Raw genomic sequence first — 20,715 nt, forward strand, 5'->3', positions numbered from 1 at the left:
ACCATTCTGGGGGGCTATATACCATGCTGGGCTGTATTATACCATGCTGGGCTATATTATACCTTGCTGGGGGGCTATATACTATGCTGGGCTGTATTATACCATGCTGGGCTGTATTACACCATTCTGGGGGCTATATACCTTGCTGGACTGTATTATACCGTGCTGGGGGGCTATATACCATGCTGGGCTGTATTATACCATGCTGGGGGCTATATACCATGCTGGGCTGTATTATATCATTCCAGGGGGGCTATATACCATGCTGGGCTGTATTATACCATGCTGGGCTGTATTACACCATTCTGGGGGGGCTATATACCATGCTGGGCTGTATTACACCTTGCTGGGCTGTATTATACCATGCTGGGGGGACTATATACCATGCTGGGCTGTATTATACCATTCTAGGGGGGGCTATATACCATGCTGGGCTGTATTACACCCTTCTGGGGGGCTATATACCATGCTGGGCTGCATTATACCATACTGGGCTGTATTACACCATTCTGGGGGGCTATATACCATGCTGGGCTGTATTATACCGTACTGGGCTGTATTATACCATTCTTGGGGGGCTATATACCATGCTGGGCTGTATTATACCATGCTGGGGGGCTATATACCATGCTGGGCTGTGTTATACCATTCTGGGGGGGCTATATACCATGCTGGGCTGTATTATACCATGCTGAGCTGTATTACACCATTCTGAGGGGGGCTATATACCATGCTGGGCTGTATTATACCATGCTGGGCTGTATTATACCATTCTAGCGGGGGGGGGCTATATACCATGCTGGGCTGTATTATACCTTGCTGGGCTGTGTTATGCCATTCGGGGGGTGGGGGCTATATACCATGCTGGGCTGTATTATACCATGCTGGGGGGCTATATACCATGCTAGGCTGTATTATACCATTCCAGGGGGGCTATATACCATGCTGGGCTGTACTATACCATGCTAGGCTGTATTATACCATTCTGGGGGGTTATATACCATGCTGGGCTGTATTATACCGTGCTGGGCTGTGTTATACCATTCTTGGGGGGCTATATACCATGCTGGGCTGTATTATACCATGCTGAGCTGTATTACACCATTCTGGGGGGCTATATACCATGCTGGGCTGTATTATACCATGCTGGGCTGTATTAAACCATTCTAGCGGGGGGGCTATATAACATGCTGGGCTGTATTATACCTTGCTGGGCTGTGTTATGCCATTCTGGGGGGGCTATATACCATGCTAGGCTGTATTATACCATTCCACGGGGGGCTATATACCATGCTGGGCTGTATTACACCATTCTGGGGGGTTATATACCATGCTTGGCTGTATTATACCGTGCTCGGCTGTGTTATAACATTCTGAGGGGCTATATACCATGCTGGGCTGTATTATACCATGCTAGGCTGTATTACACCATTCTGGGGGGCTATATACCATGCTGGGCTGTATTATACCATGCTGGGCTGTATTATACCATTCTGGGGGGTTATATACCATGCTGAGCTGTATTATACCATGCTGGGCTGTATTATACCATGCTGGGTTGTATACCATGCTGGGCTGTATTATACCATGCTGGGCTGTATTATACCATGGTGGGCTATATACCATGCTGTGCTGTATACCATGGTGGGCTGGGCTGTATACCATGGTGGGCTGGGCTGTATACCATGTGGTGCTAGACTGTGGTGCTGGGCTATATACCATGTGGTGCTGGGCTATATACCATGTGGTGCTGGGCTATATACTTTGCGGCTGTGTTATATACCATGGGGGGTACATTTTACATTATATTCTATAGAGCGATCCTCACTCAGTATGTGTACTGTGTTTTGCAGAAACGCAACTCTGGATGTCATGAAGGGGTTAACTTTTTTTTTTTACATTTTTGAGATTACAAAAACATGTACAGTGGGGAAAAAAAGTATTTAGTCAGTCAGCAATAGTGCAAGTTCCACCACTTAAAAAGATGAGAGGCATCTGTAATTTACATCATAGGTAGACCTCAACTATGGGAGACAAACTGAGAAAAAAAAAATCCAGAAAATCACATTGTCTGTTTTTTTTTTCATTTTATTTGCATATTATGGTGGAAAATAAGTATTTGGTCAGAAACAAAATTTCATCTCAATACTTTGTGATATATCCTTTGTTGGCAATGACAGAGGTCAAACGTTTTCTGTAAGTCTTCACAAGGTTGCCACACACTGTTGTTGGTATGTTGGCCCATTCCTCCATGCAGATCTCCTCTAGAGCAGTGATGTTTTTGGCTTTTCGCTTGACAACACGGACTTTCAACTCCCTCCAAAGGTTTTCTATAGGGTTGAGATCTGGAGACTGGCTAGGCCACTCCAGGACCTTGAAATGCTTCTTACGAAGCCACTCCTTCGTTGCCCTGGCGGTGTGCTTTGGATCATTGTCATGTTGAAAGACCCAGCCACGTTTTATCTTCAATGCCCTTGCTGATGGAAGGAGGTTTGCACTCAAAATCTCATGATACATGGCCCCATTCATTCTTTCATGTACCCGGATCAGTCGTCCTTGCCCCTTTGCAGAGAAACAGCCCCAAAGCATGATGTTTCCACCACCATGCTTTACAGTAGGTATGGTGTTTGATGGATGCAACTCAGTATTCTTTTTCCTCCAAACACGACAAGTTGTGTTTCTACCAAACAGTTCCAGTTTGGTTTCATCAGACCATAGGACATTCTCCCAAAACTCCTCTGGATCATCCAAATGCTCTCTAGCAAACTTCAGACGGGCCCGGACATGTACAGGCTTAAGCAGTGGGACACGTCTGGCACTGCAGGATCTGAGTCCATGGTGGTGTAGTGTGTTACTTATGGTAGGCCTTGTTACATTGGTCCCAGCTCTCTGCAGTTCATTCACTAGGTCCCCCCGCGTGGTTCTGGGATTTTTGCTCACCGTTCTTGTGATCATTCTGACCCCACGGGATGGGATTTTGCGTGGAGCACCAGATCGAGGGAGATTATCAGTGGTCTTGTATGTCTTCCATTTTCTAATTATTGCTCCCACAGTTGATTTCTTCACGCCAAGCTGGTTGGCTATTGCAGATTCAGTCTTCCCAGCCTGGTGCAGGGCTACAATTTTGTTTCTGGTGTCCTTTGACAGCTCTTTGGTCTTCACCATAGTGGAGTTTGAAGTCAGACTGTTTGAGGGTGTGCACAGGTGTCTTTTTATACTGATAACAAGTTTAAACAGGTGCCATTACTACAGGTAATGAGTGGAGGAAAGAGGAGACTCTTAAAGAAGAAGTTACAGGTCTGTGCGAGCCAGAAATCTTGATTGCTTGTTTCTGACCAAATACTTATTTTCCACCATAATATGCAAATAAAATGAAAAAAAACCAGACAATGTGATTTTCTGGATTTTTTTTTCTCAGTTTGTCTCCCATAGTTGAGGTCTACCTATGATGTAAATTACAGACGCCTCTCATCTTTTTAAGTGGTGGAACTTGCACTATTGCTGACTGACTAAATACTTTTTTTCCCCACTGTATATAAACAAAGGAAAAATAGTAATAAATGGTTGTTTTGACTAAAGAACAAACATTCTATATATAACCTTAAGGCTATGTGGACACGTAGTTTTTTTGGGTGTGCGGATTTTGGAGAGAAAACCGCAGGTAAATCCGCAAAAGTCCTGCTGTTTATCTGCGGTTTTGCCCTGCGGTTTTACACCTCATAATGGATGAGGTGTAAAACTGCAGTGTTTCTGCACCAAACAATTGACATGCTGCGGATTGTAAACCGCAGCAAAACCGCGCGGAAAAATCCGCAGCATGTGCACAGCGTTTTTTTTTCCATTGAAAATAAAGGTACTGTACAACGCAGCAGAATCTGCTGCGGACCCGCAGAGCCAAAACCGCTGCGGAAACGCAGCAGATTTCACTACGTGTGCACATACCCTTATGATAGAAGTCAACAATATAAATGACTGTGCAATAGGTTAATAGACAACAAAGTAAACTTAAACAGTGGCATCAGTTGAGCGAGCGCCAATAACAATTGCCCAAGTTTGGTCTCTCATGTGGCCCATATGAAAATTTAATTACCTACCTTGGTATATAAAAGTGAGGTTGGATACAGTGTGTCAGCGAAGTAGGCGGATGTTCTCCATCTAATGTATTCGCTCTGTAATTATCCTAATTGACGCTGTCGGTGCCAAGGTAGAACTTTCTAGTATGAATTCCGATTCTACTTTAGCTTAAAAAAAATTTTCTATGAAGTCTCTACAAAAATTAATGACAATATGCTAGGAGAAAAAGCCTTATTGTTTAAAAATCTCATTTTTGCTAAATGTTTTTATAGTATTTTTTTATCTAGAAAAAAAAAACAGAAAGCTTGCAATTTTCATACTGCCCACTAGGTCCAATATAGGGTGTGTAAACCTTGTTCTTTCCAGCAGTCACCTGGACATAGGCAGCAAGATACTCCTTGATCTTTACATTCATCTGGGCAAAGATCATTGTGAAGTTGGGGGAGGAGGTGAGATGTGACATCACCTATTGCAAACAGTGGATCCTGTGTTATGTACAGCATATGGCCGGGGTCGCAAGTACAATGCGAGAAGCTCGTATCAATACCCGGCACTGCCGCCGGCGCTTGAAATACATGCAGCCACACACTCCGGTCCCGAGTGCCGTGGCAGTGCCGGGTATTGATGTGAGAGACTCGCGTAAGTTACTCGCATCACACTCGCAAGTGTGACCCCGGCCTATAGGTGATATCTGTCATTGTTGTGTTGGAAGACTTCTCTGGGGGCGTGTGCTTTCACCCCCTTTGCAAGATCCTGCTAATCACAGCTTGGCAGCTGATCTATGATTGGCAGCATCTGGAAGGGAGGGGTTAAAGAACACGTTCCCAGAGAAGACTCTGAAGAATCGCCCTGCTGAACTACAAGCAGAGATTTCACATATTGCCCTTGAAAAGAAATAAATGTGAATATTTTTGCAATAGAATGGCGCAGGAAAATTAGTGGCGCTCAGGTATTTATTTTTTTTTACAAAGCACTTAACTCAATTTTTTTGAGTAAGTGACAGGTCTTCTTTGAGATGTAGCAAGCGTCATCAATTTTAATTGTTTCTCTAACTGGTTTTTGGTTCCCCTTCTTTGTTATTTATTGTCTTTCTAAGCGTATAATGTAAGAGGAATATTTAGTTATTCTCTCCAGGCCAACCTGTATGCTTCCCTTCAGTGTTTCTGTTCCACCCCAAAGGGGGCGGATATACCGGATGGCCTGATAAATGAAAACCAAGAATAATGGAAATTGATGACAAAACTGACCACACAGGGTTAGACCCAGTCATCTGGCACATTAGTTACTATGCTGCATATGCCTTTGAGCCATATGAAAAGCCTTTAACATTGTTTGTCTTGTGTTTAAATTTTCCCTACTTACTCCCAGAAAACATCTGGCCTCGGCATTTTATTGAGCCTAAAAAATACACAAATTAAAAATAATAATTTTCCCCAAAAAATTGTGTATGAAAGCAACCTAAGGCGTCTTTCACACTTATTTTGGCCATTATTTTGCATCACTAGTTGCAAATTCAAATGAGGAGTAGGTCTAAAATAAAATCCCCAGAGTTTTTCATTAACCTTTTTCTGATAACATTCCACTACTGGTTTTGGGTTACACATGCTGGTCAAAAATACTGACCCCAAACTGCCACATAAAGATATTTTAGATATTATCTACAGTTTTAACTCTTTGTAAAGGAGAAAGGAAATGAGTGAAGATCACTAAGCATGGTGAGAGACCAAGCAAACTTGAGCAGATCCGAGTTGCTGCTTTAAGCAATAGTTTTTTTTTCACTTGAGTGCTGGCTTCACAGCCACACAGCTTGGTACTAATGGATATTTTCTTCAATGCTGCATCTGTCTGTGCGCCACAGAGAAAGAAGAGCTTAGATGATGTGATGTTCTTGGCTTCTCTGTTTTAGGCCAGAAAGTGGAGGGGGCTGGTCTACAGACGGGTGTCAGATCAAAAATACCTTCCCTCACTCAACAAGTTGTTTTTGTAACCACACCACCAACTTTGCAGTCTTGTTGCAAGTTTACGACGTTCAGGTAAAGCAAATCTCAATAAGTGACTTTTATTAATTGCTGAAACCTTGTTAGAATATTCTATTAAGATCTGTTCTGATAAGTAATATGGTTCCTAACATTTACCAGCATTGGAAAAATAGAGGTTGTGGTCCACCACTGACCTGTACTCTGTTCTCAAGTCCATATATTAACGCTCCCTGATTTATAGATGTATACTTTTCATTCTAATGGGTGGACCTTTTACCTTACTAAAACATATCCTACAGATTGTGTTGTGAATTAATGTAGTTTTCATAGTTTTTTTTTGCTTTTTTTATTTAACAACCTGGACATTCACGTAACACCTTTTTGTTCTATGTACAGAGAAGTGAAGAAGAAGAGTGGATTCTGAGAACCTTGACTTTTATTGGATGCGGAGTATCACTAAGCGCTCTTGTAGTAACTTTTATTCTTTTCCTCGTTGTTGGGTAAGCACTCACTTGATGCAGTTACCACTTTATTAACGTTATCGGCTTCATTCTTTGCAGTGCTAAGATATATGGGCATAATGTGAAAAATACGTTTTTGCAGCAATATTTTTCAAACACAATGGACATGTAAATTAATATTTCTTTATACCAGCAGGAGGATTATGTAAATTAGTTAATGATCCGTACATTTTGCTGAACATTTTAAGACAAAAATTTGAAGTGCAAATTCCAAGAACTCTATGTACACGCAAGACACAAGGACTGTGTATTTAGAGAACGATTCAGATGTAGAACGATGGAAAACTATTTACATGTGCATGAGGCTCTTTCAAAGAAAAGTCCAGTGATAAATTTAGGCTGTGTGCCCACGATGCGATTTTTAAGCATTTTTGCCGTGATTTTCAGCGTGAAAACGCTGCGAAAACGTTTAAAAAACTCGTACAGAACGCACCCCATGCATTCCTATGGCATTCCACACATGCTGTGCTAATGCTGCGCTTTTTTCTGCGGCGGAATCACATCGTGGAAAAAAACGCAGCATGCTCATTCTTTTTTGCGGAATCGCAAAGAATTGCCGCAATTCCGCACCCATAGGAATGCATGAGAACCGCTTACTTCCCGCATGTGGCTATGCCCACCATGCACAAAGTTAAGCGTCTCATGTGCGGTTGGTACCCACGGTGTGGAGGAGAGGAGACTGTCCTTCAGGTCCTGGGTACCATACCCCTGTAAAAAAAAAAGAATAAAAAAAAAAATCGGGGTATATTTACCTTCCGGCATCCCGCGCTGCATTCCCAGGCCTCAGCGTTCCCAGTAATGCCTTGTGGCAAGGACCTGTGATGACGTAGTCTCGCGTTACTCTAGCGGTCTCGTGAGATCGCTATAGCAACGCGAGACCAACGCCATCACAGGTCTCGCAGGGCGTCGCTGAGAACGGGAGCGTCGCTGAGGCTGCGCGGGACGTCAGAAGGTAAATATACCCCGATTTTTTAATCATTTTTAACATTCTATCTTTTACTATTGAGGCCGCATAGGCGGCCTCAATAGTAAAAAGCCGGTCACACTTGTCAAACACTATGTTTGACGAGTGTGACCAACCTGTCAATCACTTTCCAAGCGATGCTTCAAATCGCTTGGAAAGTGTTTGAATATCGTGGCAAACATAATCGCGGTAAAATCGCATGGAAAAAAACATGCGATTTCTGGGAAGGAGTCCGGTTTTGAGTGTCTGGATTAAAACGCAACGTGGGCACATAGCCTAACATGGGAAGTCTTTCTTCCATTACTGAGAAATCAGCATTTGCATTGATTATTTTGAACTGATGTTTCTACTGCATGTATTAGCAACTGCACCAAGTCGCAAAAAATGCTATAATTTTTTTTGTGGACAAAATGGTTCTGTCCTCTTAAAATCTGTCAACAGGTTTTTGCTGTGTAATCTGAGAGTAGCATAATGTAGGGGCAGAGACCCTGATTCCAGCTATGTGTCACTTACTGGTCTTTGTTTTGTTGTTTCAGTAAAGTCAGTATTTTATCATTAGGAGATTATCACTACAGGTCTAGATGTCTTGTGCCTCCTGGTCCAACACACCGCCGATTGGCAGCTCTGGGTACACTACATATTGACAGAAAGCTGACAATCAGTGGTGTGGGCGGGGTTATATGTGGCGCCCCCACGAGTACGGTCGCTACAGTGGCATTACCTTCCTCCTAGACAGGGTGATGTCATACTTGGAAGCAATGAAAGGGTCTCTCTATCAGGTAAATCCAGCACACAGCACAATTCCCACTCCAGGCCAGCACAGGGAGCTCTGAACCAAACTGGGGGAGGAGCTGCTCTCTGGGGCCAGGAAAGGGAAGTCAGTGAAGTTCGTGTTAAGAAGGCAAAGTGTGTGTACATGGAAGAGAGGAGCTGGAGGATTGAGCAGAATTCAGGCTCATTTCTGGCTGTAGCGTATGGTCCGGAGTCCGGTATCCAAGATTGTATGGAAGCTGATGGTCCTGCAGCAGAAACCGGAGGAACAAGAGGCTGTAAATGCTCTGTTCCCAGCTAAAACTCGGAGGCACAGCAGCAACTTGTGTGAGCCAGAAAAAGGAGGCTACGTGTTATGAATGAGTCACCGGAGGAGGAAAAAACAAAAACACAAGCTAAGTCCAGAAAACCGGAGAGGTTGGTAGCTAGCGGATTGCAGACCCCTGATCCTATTCACCACAACTAACAGTAGACGTGGGGGGTTCCTACAGTGCCCTAGACCCCTCGTCACAGCCGGAGAGCTAAATAAGCCTAAAGAAAGAAAGGGGAAATCTAAACTGCCCCAGAGCAGACCCTAAGGCAATAGACAGCCCCCAACATGTATTGTCAGTGAAAAACAGATGAAAACACAAACACAGACAGAAAGACAGGCTGAGCAAATGATGGGGCCCAACTAACTAGATAGGAAAGGATCGAAAAGATGCTGGCTGCAATCACGCAAAAAACCCTGCCAAAAATAAAGTCCAACACGTCTGATAGAAAAGGCCCTGAAGTCACTAGACTTCAAAATCACTATATCAGCACTCAGGTATATTCTGAAGACAGAGCAAAGAGATAAACTGATCAGAGACAAAAATGGAGTTCAGCCCGTCCCAACCAGGACAGGCTGAACACAAACACTAAGTAAACAGACAAAATCTCATGGAAAAATAGCAGAGCAAAAACCTAGCTTTTAGTAGACAGGAACTAAACTGGATGCCACAGCTCAGAGCAGAAAGGATCACCAGCAACCCTGCAGGGCGTCGGCTGCCTTATATCCACTCAGAAATTCCGGATGTCCAATCACACTCCACCTGTTCAGATGACAGGTTCTTCCCATCCAGATCAATTTCACTACCTCCTTTCACCAGCAGAGGGAGTTCATCAGACATCAGAGGTTAAGGAGAAAATGAACTTATAACAGTACCTCCCCCTTGAGGAGCGGTCACCGAACTCTCAACCACGCCACCAGGGCGATCAGGATGGGCCCGATGAAAAGCATGAACCAATCTTTCGGCATGAATATCGGATGCAGAGACCCAAGAATTATCCTCCTGGCCATAACCCTTCCATTTAACCAAATACTGGAGTCTCCGTCTGCCAGACGAGAGTCCAGTATCTTCTCAACCTCATATTCCACATTACCTTCAACCAATACAGGGTCAGGAGGTGCCACCACAGGAACTATTGGCTCAACAAACCTCTTTAACAGAGACTAATGAAACACGTTATGGATCTTGAATGTAACAGGAAGAGCCAAACGAAAAGAGACCGGATTAATAATCTCCAAAATCTTGTAAGGTCCAATAAATCTAGGTTTAAACTTTGGAGAAGCCACCTTCATAGAGATATTCTTTGATGACAACCAAACCATATCACCGACCTTAAACCGGGGACCAATGGTCATATACCGGTTGGAAAACCGCTGGGCCTTTTCCTGGGAGAGAGACAACTTATCCACCACTTGGTCCCAGATCTGGTGCATTCTCTCCACCACAGTGTCAACACCTGGGCAGGCAGAAGACTCCACCTGCCCTGAAGAGAATCGAGGATGAAACCCAAAGTTACAAAAAAAGGTGACATCAAAGTGGCAGAACTAGCTCTATTATTTAAAGTAAATTCGGCCAAGGGCAAAAATGAAACCCAATCAACCTGATCAGCAGAAATAAAACACCTCAAATACGACTCCAAAGTCTGGTTTGTTCTCTCCGTCTGCCCATTGGTCTGAGGGTGAAATGCAGAGGAGAAGGACAACTGAATTCCCAGCTTGGAACAGAAAGTCCTCCAAAATCTAGAAACAAACTGAACTCCTCTGTCAGATACAATGTTCTCAGGAATCCCGTGCAAGCGAACCACCTGTTGCAAAAACAAGGGCACCAACTCTGAGGAAGATGGCAACTTAGGGAGTGGTACAAGATGGACCATCTTAGAGAATCTATCACAAAACACCCAAATAACAGTCATTCTCTGAGAGACAGGCATATCAGAGATAAAATCCATTGAAATATGGGTCCATGGCCTCCTGGGCACTGGCAAAGGCATCAACAACCCACTAGAGCGAGAACAAGGTTTAGACCGGGAGCAAGTCCCACAGGACTGCACAAAATTCCTGACATCACGAGACAAGACGGGCCACCAAAAAGACCAACTCACCAAATCTCTAGTACCAAAAATACCTGGATGACCAGCCAATGCGGAGCAATGAACTTCAGACATTACTCTGTTCCTCCACTGGTCAGGAACATACAATTTTCCAATGGGGCAGCGCTCAGGTTTGTCCTCCTGAAACTCTTCCAGAGCACGTCTCAAATCGGGCGAGATGGCAGAAAGAACTACCCCCTCACCTAAGATAGTAGCAGGCTTGGTCACAATAGGAGAATCAGCAAAGAAACTCCTAGAGAGGGCGTCTGCCTTGACATTCTTAGTGCCCGGAAGAAAAGAGACCACAAAATCAAAACGTGTGAAAAACAAGGCCCACCTAGCCTGTCTAGGATTCAAGAATTTGGCCGACACCAGGTAAATCAAATTCTTGTGGTCAGTAAGGACCACGACTTGATGTTTAGCTCCCTCCAACCAATGTCTCCACTCCTCAAATGCCCATTTCATGGCTAACAGTTCCCGATTCCCCACGTCATAGTTACGTTCGGATGGGGAGAACTTTCGGGAAAAGAAAGCACAGGGATTCATTTTAGATGTTACAGGATCTTTTTGGGACAAAACAGCTCCTGCACCAATCTCAGAAGCGTCCACCTCTACCTGAAACGGGAGACATCAGGTTGCCGCAAGACCGGAGCAGAAGTGAACCTTCGCTTCAGCTCCTGAAAGGAAGAAACAGCCTCCGGAGACCAATTCAGCACATCAGCACCCTTCTTAGTCAAATCAGTCAATGGTTTGGCAATACCAGAAAAATTAGCTATCAATTTACGATAAAAATTAGCAAAACCCAAAAACTTCTGGAGGGCCTTCAAAGAAGTGGGCTGAACCCAATCATAAATGGCCTGTACCTTGGCTGGGTCCATTTCAATAGTTGACGGAGACAAAATAAATCCCAAAAATGAAATCCTCTGTACCCCAAGAAGGCATTTCGATCCCTTGACATACAGGGAATTCTCCCTCAAAATCCGGAACACAGTCCGAACATGTTCCACATGAGAGTCCCAATCCCTGGAAAAGATCAAAATATCATCCAGATAGATGATCAAAAATTTATCCACAAAGTCTCGGAAAATATCATTCATGAAGCACTGGAAGACAGAAGGGGCATTAGTGAGCCCAAAAGGCATCACCAGGTACTCAAAATGTCCCTCCGGAGTATTAAACGCCGTCTTCCATTCATCCCCATGCTTAATGCGAATAAGATTATACAGCCCCCTGAGGTCAAGCTTTGTAAACCAGCAAGCACCTTTAACTCTGGAGAATAGATCAGAAATCAGGGGTAACGGATACTGATATTTAACAGTAATTTTGTTGAGGGAACGATAGTCAATACAAGGCCTTAATGAACCATCTTTCTTGGCCACGAAAAAAAACCCAGCACCTAAGGGTGAGGAGGATGGTCTAATATGACCCTTCTCCAACGACTCCTTAATATAGGATCGCATAGCCTCGTGCTCGGGTACAGATAAATTGAAAAGTCGAACCTTGGGAAATTTACACCCAGGGCTCAGCTCAATTGCACAGTCATAACTCCTATGAGGAGGCAAAGACGCAGACTCATTCTCACTAAATACATCATAAAAATCAGCCAAATAGTCAGGAACATCATACGACTGGGGAGAGGTGGAGAAAACAGGAGCGTCACTAAGGGCACACCTACAACCCCAACTCACCACAGACAAAGATTTCCAATCCAAAACTGGAATATGGATTTGCAACCAAGGAAACCCCAGAACAATGGTATCATGCAAATTATGCAACACCAAAAATCTGCAATTTTCTCGATGGTCTGGGGCGACCCGCATTACCACCTGGGTCCAAAGCTGAGGTTTATTCTTCGCCAAAGGAGTAGCATCAATACCCCTCAAAGGTATAGGCATCCGCAGAGGTGTCATAGGAAACCCACAACGTTTAGCAAAATTCAAGTCCATCAGGTTCAGAGCTGCTCCCGAATCCACAAAAGCCTTAGTGGAAAATGTGGACAGGGAGCAGATCAGAGCAATTGCCAGAAGAAACTTAGGTTGAACACCACCCACAGCAAATGTGTGTGCAAAACGTGTCTCTCGTTTAGGGCAGACAGAAATAATATGAGCGGCATCTCCACAAAAAAAACACAGCTTATTACGTGTCACGTCCGCCATGTCTGCCATGTCTGTTTGTCTCAAGAACTCCTGGAGCGATGTGCATGCGCATGTTTTGTCTGCTGTCCTGCATGTTCGCTAGAGCTGTGTGCAGACTCACCTCATGTCTGAGCTGCAGGATCCCTGCGTTTCTGCTCTGCCTTCTGTGATCTTCTCGTCATGTCTGGAGTCCTTGATCATGTGATGTTTCTTAAGATCCTGCACTGTCTGGTTCTGCAATCATCTCGTCATGTCTAGAATCCCGGATCATGTGTTCTTCCTAGGATCCTGCACTGGTTGGTTCGGTGATCATCTCGTCATGTCTGAAACCCTGATCATGTGACGTTTCCTAAGATCCTGCACTGTCTGGTTCTGCTATCATCTCGTCATGTCTAGAATCCCGGAAGTTCTCCCCTGGTCCTGACCTGGAGGAGGAGGTGCTATGCCCTATATCAGGCCGCCTCTTCCTATGCTCAGGGCCTGATTATTGTGTTGCTTCCCTGCAAGGCTCTGGGTCTGTGGGGTTGCTCCCTCTATTCTGTGCCCTTGCACTTTGCTCTGTAGTGCGTCTCTGCACACGCTCCGTGCTCGTATTCCGCCTCTTGTCTTGTGCCATGTCTTGTGTTGTCTCTCGTGCCATGTTTGTCTTTGCCTTGCTTTGCCTTGTAGTCCTTCTGCTGTTCTTTGTCTTAGCCTGTTTTGCTATGTCTCGCCTTAGCTATGCTTTGACTTGTAGTCCTTCCTTTGTTCTCTGCCTCGCCTGTTTTGCCATGTCTCGCCTTAGCTATGCTTTGACTTGTAGTCCTCCCTGTGTTCTCTGCCTTGCTATTCCTTGCTTTGTGTTCCTCCCTATGGTCTCAGTCTTTGCTTGCTCTGCCTCGCTCTCTCCTATGGTGCTCTGTAGTGCTCCCTGGCACACGCACCATTTCTCCTCTCCTTAGTGCTCGTTTCTTTGTCTAGTCCCAAGGTCTTCCCTTGGCCCGGCTCTGGGCTTCTGCCTACGCTCCGCTGCTAGACTCTGTCCTCGCTCTGACCTGGCTCTGTTTCTGCTTGTTTTCCTTGCCTTGTTCCCTGCCTTGTCCTTGCATTGAACCCCGGCGTGTGTTCCCCTTGGCCGTCTCCTGTGCCGTGGTAAGTGCCACGTGTTTGTGTACAGCCGTGTGTACTGGCCAGTGTGGCGTGCCCCCTGCGTGGCTCCTAGCACGCAGCCCTTCCTTGTGCCCTGGCGTGGCTCCTAGCACGCACCCTGCCTTGAACCCTGGCGTGGCTCCTAGCACGCACCCTGCCCTGAACCTGGCGTGGCTCCTAGCACGAAGGTTCCTTTGCCCCCTCCTGTGCCTTAGTCGTGCCTCGTGCTGGCGTTACAGCCGTGTGCATTGGCCAGTGAGGTGTGCGTCCCTGCGTAGCTCCTAGCATGCAGCCCTGCTCTGAACCCTGGCGTGTCTCTAGACACACCCTGTCTTGTGCCTTGGCGTGTCTCTAGACGCACCCTGTCTTGTGCCTTGGCGTGTCTCTACACGCACCCTGTCTTGTGCCTTTGCGTGTCTCAACACGCACTCTGTCTTGTACCTTGAACCTTGGCGTGTCTCTACACGCACTCTGTCTTATACCTTGTACCTTGGCGTGTCTCTACACGCACTGTCTTGTGCCTTGGCGTGTCTCTACACGCACTGTCTTATTCTATGCTTTGGCGTGGCTACACACGCACCCTGTCTCGTTTGTGAACCTTGGCGTGTCCCCTACACACGCACCTCGCTTTGAACCCTGGTGTGTCCCCTACACACGCACCTAGCCTTGGACCCTGGCGTGTCCCCTACACACGCACCTAGCCTTGGACCTTGGCGTGTTCCCTAAACACGCACCCTGCTTGGATATCTGTCGTGCCTCCTTGCCTGAACCCTGGTTTGCCTGCCGGATGCCCGGAACCTGCCGACCGTTGCCAGAGGTCCGGAACCAGATGACTACGGCCTGATGTCCGGAGCTGACGTCCGCAGCCTGATCCCTGGACCCTGTCGGTTTGCCAGCAGTCCGGAGTCCGATGCCATCATGCCATTACCTGTGCCTAGGCGTGCCATCTGGCACGTACCATGTTATGGACCTTGGCGTGCCCACGCGCGCACCTTGCACGTTTTGCTTGTTTTCTCTGTATGTGATCTTGTGTTATTCTAATGAAGATACCTTGCACCTACGTCTAGTCTCGTCTTGCTTCCTGCTCGTCCTTGTCGTCAGACACTCGTCTAGTGTCCCCTGAGCCGGCCGTCTGGTCCCAGCAGTCGTGGTGGCTCACCCCCTTGGTCTTGCCCCTGACACTCCCTGTATAGGGGGTGGATTCTCACAAGGTCAGCTCGCCCTCGGTGGGTGGGTGCCACGACCCAGAGGGTCCACTCAAAAATGGGCTCAGCAGGAGCTGAGTCCGTCACAGTTAATCAGGCCATGGACTCCGCTGGTACCTCGGCTACCCGTCTGATGACCCGTCTGTTATAGATTCTGATCTGCTCTGTCTCCTGGACTCTCCTGAATATGGCGGTACCCCGGCCACTCTTCTGATGTAAATCAGACCTGGCCCTTGACCTCTGGACTCATTTGGAAATGATGGCAGCCAGAGTAAGAAGACTTGCTTGTCTAACCGCAGTCCTCCCCACTGGATCTTCATGTCTCGTTAGCGGCTCCTGTGTCTTGACCGGTGCAGGTGTCCGTTTCAGATGTCGGATCAACATTGTTGGAGTGGTTTGTACTAAACTCTGGTTTCTGCCGAAGAAAATTTTTTTTTTTTTTCTTCTTTCCAGCCCCGGTGAGAGGGGGCTTAAAGAGGGGGGTACTGTCACGTCCGCCATGTCTGCCATGTCTGTTTGTCTCAAGAACTCCTGGAGCGATGTGCATGCGCATGTTTTGTCTGCTGTCCTGCATGTTCGCTAGAGCTGTGTGCAGACTCACCTCATGTCTGAGCTGCAGGATCCCTGCGTTTCTGCTCTTCCTTCTGTGATCTTCTCGTCATGTCTGGAGTCCTTGATCATGTGATGTTTCTTAAGATCCTGCACTGTCTGGTTCTGCAATCATCTCGTCATGTCTAGAATCCCGGATCATGTGTTCTTCCTAGGATCCTGCACTGGTTGGTTCGGTGATCATCTCGTCATGTCTGAAACCCTGATCATGTGACGTTTCCTGAGATCCTGCACTGTCTGGTTCTGCTATCATCTCGTCATGTCTAGAATCCCGGATCATGTGTTCTTCCTAGGATCCTGCACTGGTTGGTTCGGTGATCATCTCGTCATGTCTGAAACCCTGATCATGTGACGTTTCCTAAGATCCAGCACTGTCTGGTTCTGCTATCATCTCGTCATGTCTAGAATCCCGGAAGTTCTCCCCTGGTCCTGACCTGGAGGAGGAGGTGCTATGCCCTATATCAGGCCGCCTCTTCCTATGCTCAGGGCCTGATTATTGTGTTGCTTCCCTGCAAGGCTCTGGGTCTGTGGGGTTGCTCCCTCTATTCTGTGCCCTTGCACTTTGCTCTGTAGTGCGTCTCTGCACACGCTCCGTGCTCATATTCCGCCTCTTGTCTTGTGCCATGTCTTGTGTTGTCTCTCGTGCCATGTTTGTCTTTGCCTTGCTTTGCCTTGTAGTCCTTCTGCTGTTCTTTGTCTTAGCCTGTTTTGCTATGTCTCGCCTTAGCTATGCTTTGACTTGTAGTCCTTCCTTTGTTCTCTGCCTCGCCTGTTTTGCCATGTCTCGCCTTAGCTATGCTTTGACTTGTAGTCCTCCCTGTGTTCTCTGCCTTGCTATTCCTTGCTTTGTGTTCCTCCCTATGGTCTCAGTCTTTGCTTGCTCTGCCTCGCTCTCTCCTATGGTGCTCTGTAGTGCTCCCTGGCACACGCACCATTTCTCCTCTCCTTAGTGCTCGTTTCTTTGTCTAGTCCCAAGGTCTTCCCTTGGCCCGGCTCTGGGCTTCTGCCTACGCTCCGCTGCTAGACTCTGTCCTCGCTCTGACCTGGCTCTGTTTCTGCTTGTTTTCCTTGCCTTGTTCCCTGCCTTGTCCTTGCATTGAACCCCGGCGTGGGTTCCCCTTGGCCGTCTCCTGTGCCGTGGTAAGTGCCACGTGTTTGTGTACAGCCGTGTGTACTGGCCAGTGTGGCGTGCCCCCTGCGTGGCTCCTAGCACGCAGCCCTTCCTTGTGCCCTGGCGTGGCTCCTAGCACGCACCCTGCCTTGAACCCTGGCGTGGCTCCTAGCACGCACCCTGCCTTGAACCCTGGCGTGGCTCCTAGCACGCACCCTGCCCTGAACCTGGCGTGGCTCCTAGCACGAAGGTTCCTTTGCCCCCTCCTGTGCCTTAGTCGTGCCTCGTGCTGGCGTTACAGCCGTGTGCATTGGCCAGTGAGGTGTGCGTCCCTGCGTAGCTCCTAGCATGCAGCCCTGCTCTGAACCCTGGCGTGTCTCTAGACGCACCCTGTCTTGTGCCTTGGCGTGTCTCAACACGCACTCTGTCTTGTACCTTGTGCCTTGGCGTGTCTCTATACGCACTGTCTTATTCTATGCTTTGGCGTGGCTACACACGCACCCTGTCTCGTTTGTGAACCTTGGCGTGTCCCCTACACACGCACCTCGCTTTGAACCCTGGTGTGTCCCCTACACACGCACCTAGCCTTGGACCCTGGCGTGTCCCCTACACACGCACCTAGCCTTGGACCTTGGCGTGTTCCCTAAACACGCACCCTGCTTGGATATCTGTCGTGCCTCCTTGCCTGAACCCTGGTTTGCCTGCCGGATGCCCGGAACCTGCCGACCATTGCCAGAGGTCCGGAACCAGATGACTACGGCCTGATGTCCGGAGCTGACGTCCGCAGCCTGATCCCTGGACCCTGTCGGTTTGCCAGCAGTCCGGAGTCCGATGCCATCATGCCATTACCTGTGCCTAGGCGTGCCATCTGGCACGTACCATGTTATGGACCTTGGCGTGCCCACGCGTGCACCTTGCACGTTTTGCTTGTTTTCTCTGTATGTGATCTTGTGTTATTCTAATGAAGATACCTTGCACCTACGTCTAGTCTCGTCTTGCTTCCTGCTCGTCCTTGTCGTCAGACACTCGTCTAGTGTCCCCTGAGCCGGCCGTCTGGTCCCAGCAGTCGTGGTGGCTCACCCCCTTGGTCTTGCCCCTGACACTCCCTGTATAGGGGGTGGATTCTCACAAGGTCAGCTCGCCCTCGGTGGGTGGGTGCCACGACCCAGAGGGTCCACTCAAAAATGGGCTCAGCAGGAGCTGAGTCCGTCACATTACGACTTCTGAACTCCTGACATTGCGCCCTAGACAAAACTCTATCACATTGCATAGATTCAGACATTTGTTCAACAGGTTGCAACACCTCTCATGCAGTTTTGCGTTCACGCAATCGCCGATCAACCTGAATGGCTAATGACATAGAATCATCAAGACCAGAGGGAACAGGAAATCCCACCATAGTATCTTTTACGGTTTCTGACAAACCCTTCCGAAAGAGAGCTGCCAAGGCACCATCATTCCAGGTCGTAAGGACCGCCCACTTTTGGAATTTTTGACAGTAAAACTCTGCAGAATCCTGACCCTGGCTCAATGCCAACAGGGCCTTTTCAGCCTGATCAATAGCATTAGGTTCATCATACAACAACCCTAAGGCTTGAAAGAATGCATTCACATTAGTTAGAATTGGATCATCAGGTTTTAAAGAAAACGCCCAATCCTGGGGATCGCCGCGCAGCAAAGAGATGACAATTTTAACCTGCTGCGCGGAGCTCCCCGATGAGTTAGGCTTCAAGGCAAAAAATAATTTACAATTATTCTTAAAATTCAAAAATTTAGACCGATCCCCAAAAAACACATCAGGAGTAGGGATCTTTTGGTTCAGCAGCATGTGAATGAGCAAGATAGGCGGAAATTCCCTGCACTTCAGCAGTGAGCTGCTCCACATGATCAGACAATTGCTTAATCTCCATTGAGAAAAAATTCCCCCTACGGCCTCAGAGAAATGGAGGAAAAAATATACACAAAAAAAAAAAATTCTGACACTTTTTTTTTCGCAATTCTTTCCTGCTATTGAGTACCCTAGAATCTGCGGTATGGCTGGTGATTCTGTTATGAATGAGTCACCGGAGGAGGAAAAAACAAAAACACAAGCTAAGTCCAGAAAACCGGAGAGGTTGGTAGCTAGCGGATTGCAGACCCCTGATCCTATTCACCACAACTAACAGTAGCCGTGGGGGGTTCCTACGGTGCCCTTGACCCCTCATCACAGCCGGAGAGCTAAATAAGCCTAAAGAAAGAAAGGGGTAATCTAAACTGACCCAGAGCAGACCCCAAAGCAATAGACAGCCCCCAACATGTATTGTCAGTGAAAAACAGATGAAAACACAAACACAGACAGAAAGACAGGCTGAGCAAATGATGAGGCCCAACTAACTAGATAGGAAAGGACAGAAAAGATGCTGGCTGCAATCACGCAAAAAACCCTGCCAAAAATAATGTCCTACACGTCTGATAGAAAAGGCCCTGAAGTCACTAGACTTCAAAATCACTATATCAGCACTCAGGTATATTCTGAAGACAGAGCAAAGAGATAAACTGATCAGAGACAAAAATAGAGTTCAGCCCGTCCCAACCAGGGCAGGCTGAACACAAACACTAAGCAAACAGACAAAATCTCATGGAAAAATAACAGAGCAAAAACTTAGCTTTTAGTAGACAGGAACTAAACTGGATGCCAGGCGTCGGCTGCCTTATATCCACTCAGAAATTCCGGATGTCCAATCACACTCCACCTGTTCAGATGGCAGGTTCTTCCCATCCAGATCAATTTCACTACCTCCTTTCACCAGCAGAGGGAGTTCATCAGACATCAGAGGTGAAGGAGAAAATGAACTCATAACAGCTACTGCTGTCTGCCATATGAGGGGAGTTCTAAAGAGAACAAGCAAGGGGAACTTCAGTGTAACTCAGTACTGCAAGTGCCTCAGATAAGCGCTAGAAAGGAGACTACACAACCCATTTGCATAGAGAGATTCCTAAGTTGCTCCCAGGCTGATCAACTCCTGTTCCATCTGTAATCTGGATCCTGGACTGCACTTACAAAGTAAAGGTAAAGGAAACTGCACCCTGTTGTGTCATTACCTTCTTTTTGCAACCCCTTCAGCACTGCTACATCTCTGTGCCTAACACTGCACCCTCTTCCTCAACACCTATTACTACTGCCCTGGGACTACAGCTCTACCTGTGGGGAGCTCTTACATCTTGCTGCATTATACCATGTGTCCCAGAGGATCTGCCTGCAGCGTCGGCTTAACACCCTTAATGGCCGAGCACCACAGGTGGCGTCACGTATTGTCCACCTATAAACTTTATTCAGCAACGTTTCACCCCTTTTGCATGGACGCCCAGGGACATGGACCGGGTCACCGCTACTGTGACACATCTCTCTGAGACACCGGCCTAACCCTAATGCCCCGGTGGGCGATCCATATACACAGCTCAGCATTCCGAGCTCTGCTAGATCTGCAGCAGAGAAAACGATGATTGTATCACAACTGCTGCACCTATTAAACTAAGTGAAAGTGATGAGCTAGTACTAAAATGCTCAGGTACTCGTTACTCGAGTCGAGCAAATCGTAATGCTCGGGTGCGCAACACGAGCAATGGGTATAATGGAAGTCAGTGGGAAACTCAAACACTTTTCCAGCCCCCCCTTCCAGAGGTCTGGAGGGGGTCTAAAAATTGCTGAAAACAATGTAAACAGCACTGTAATGGCATTGAAACAGCATGGGGAAGACTCCTGCAAGCTACTCTGAATCCCAGATCGATGCTGAGAACTATGTTGTCAGAGTATTATGCCACTTTTACGGACTGACAGT

General features: G+C 47.1%; 1 protein-coding gene across 1 annotated transcript in view; it reads left to right on the plus strand.

The window, feature by feature from the left end:
- Positions 1 to 20,715, plus strand: part of ADGRD2 (adhesion G protein-coupled receptor D2) — a 739,028-nt gene that overhangs the window by 167,870 nt on the left and 550,443 nt on the right. The window contains exons 18-19 of the mRNA XM_073541421.1: positions 5,981 to 6,107; positions 6,450 to 6,553. Coding sequence (XP_073397522.1) covers positions 5,981 to 6,107; positions 6,450 to 6,553 — 231 coding nt within the window. The remainder of the gene's footprint in view (positions 1 to 5,980; positions 6,108 to 6,449; positions 6,554 to 20,715) is intronic.

Source organism: Dendrobates tinctorius, unplaced genomic scaffold (assembly GCF_039654945.1).
Source record: "Dendrobates tinctorius isolate UK_male_01 unplaced genomic scaffold, ASM3965494v1 ptg000120l, whole genome shotgun sequence".
NCBI classification, from domain to species: Eukaryota; Metazoa; Chordata; class Amphibia; order Anura; family Dendrobatidae; genus Dendrobates; species Dendrobates tinctorius.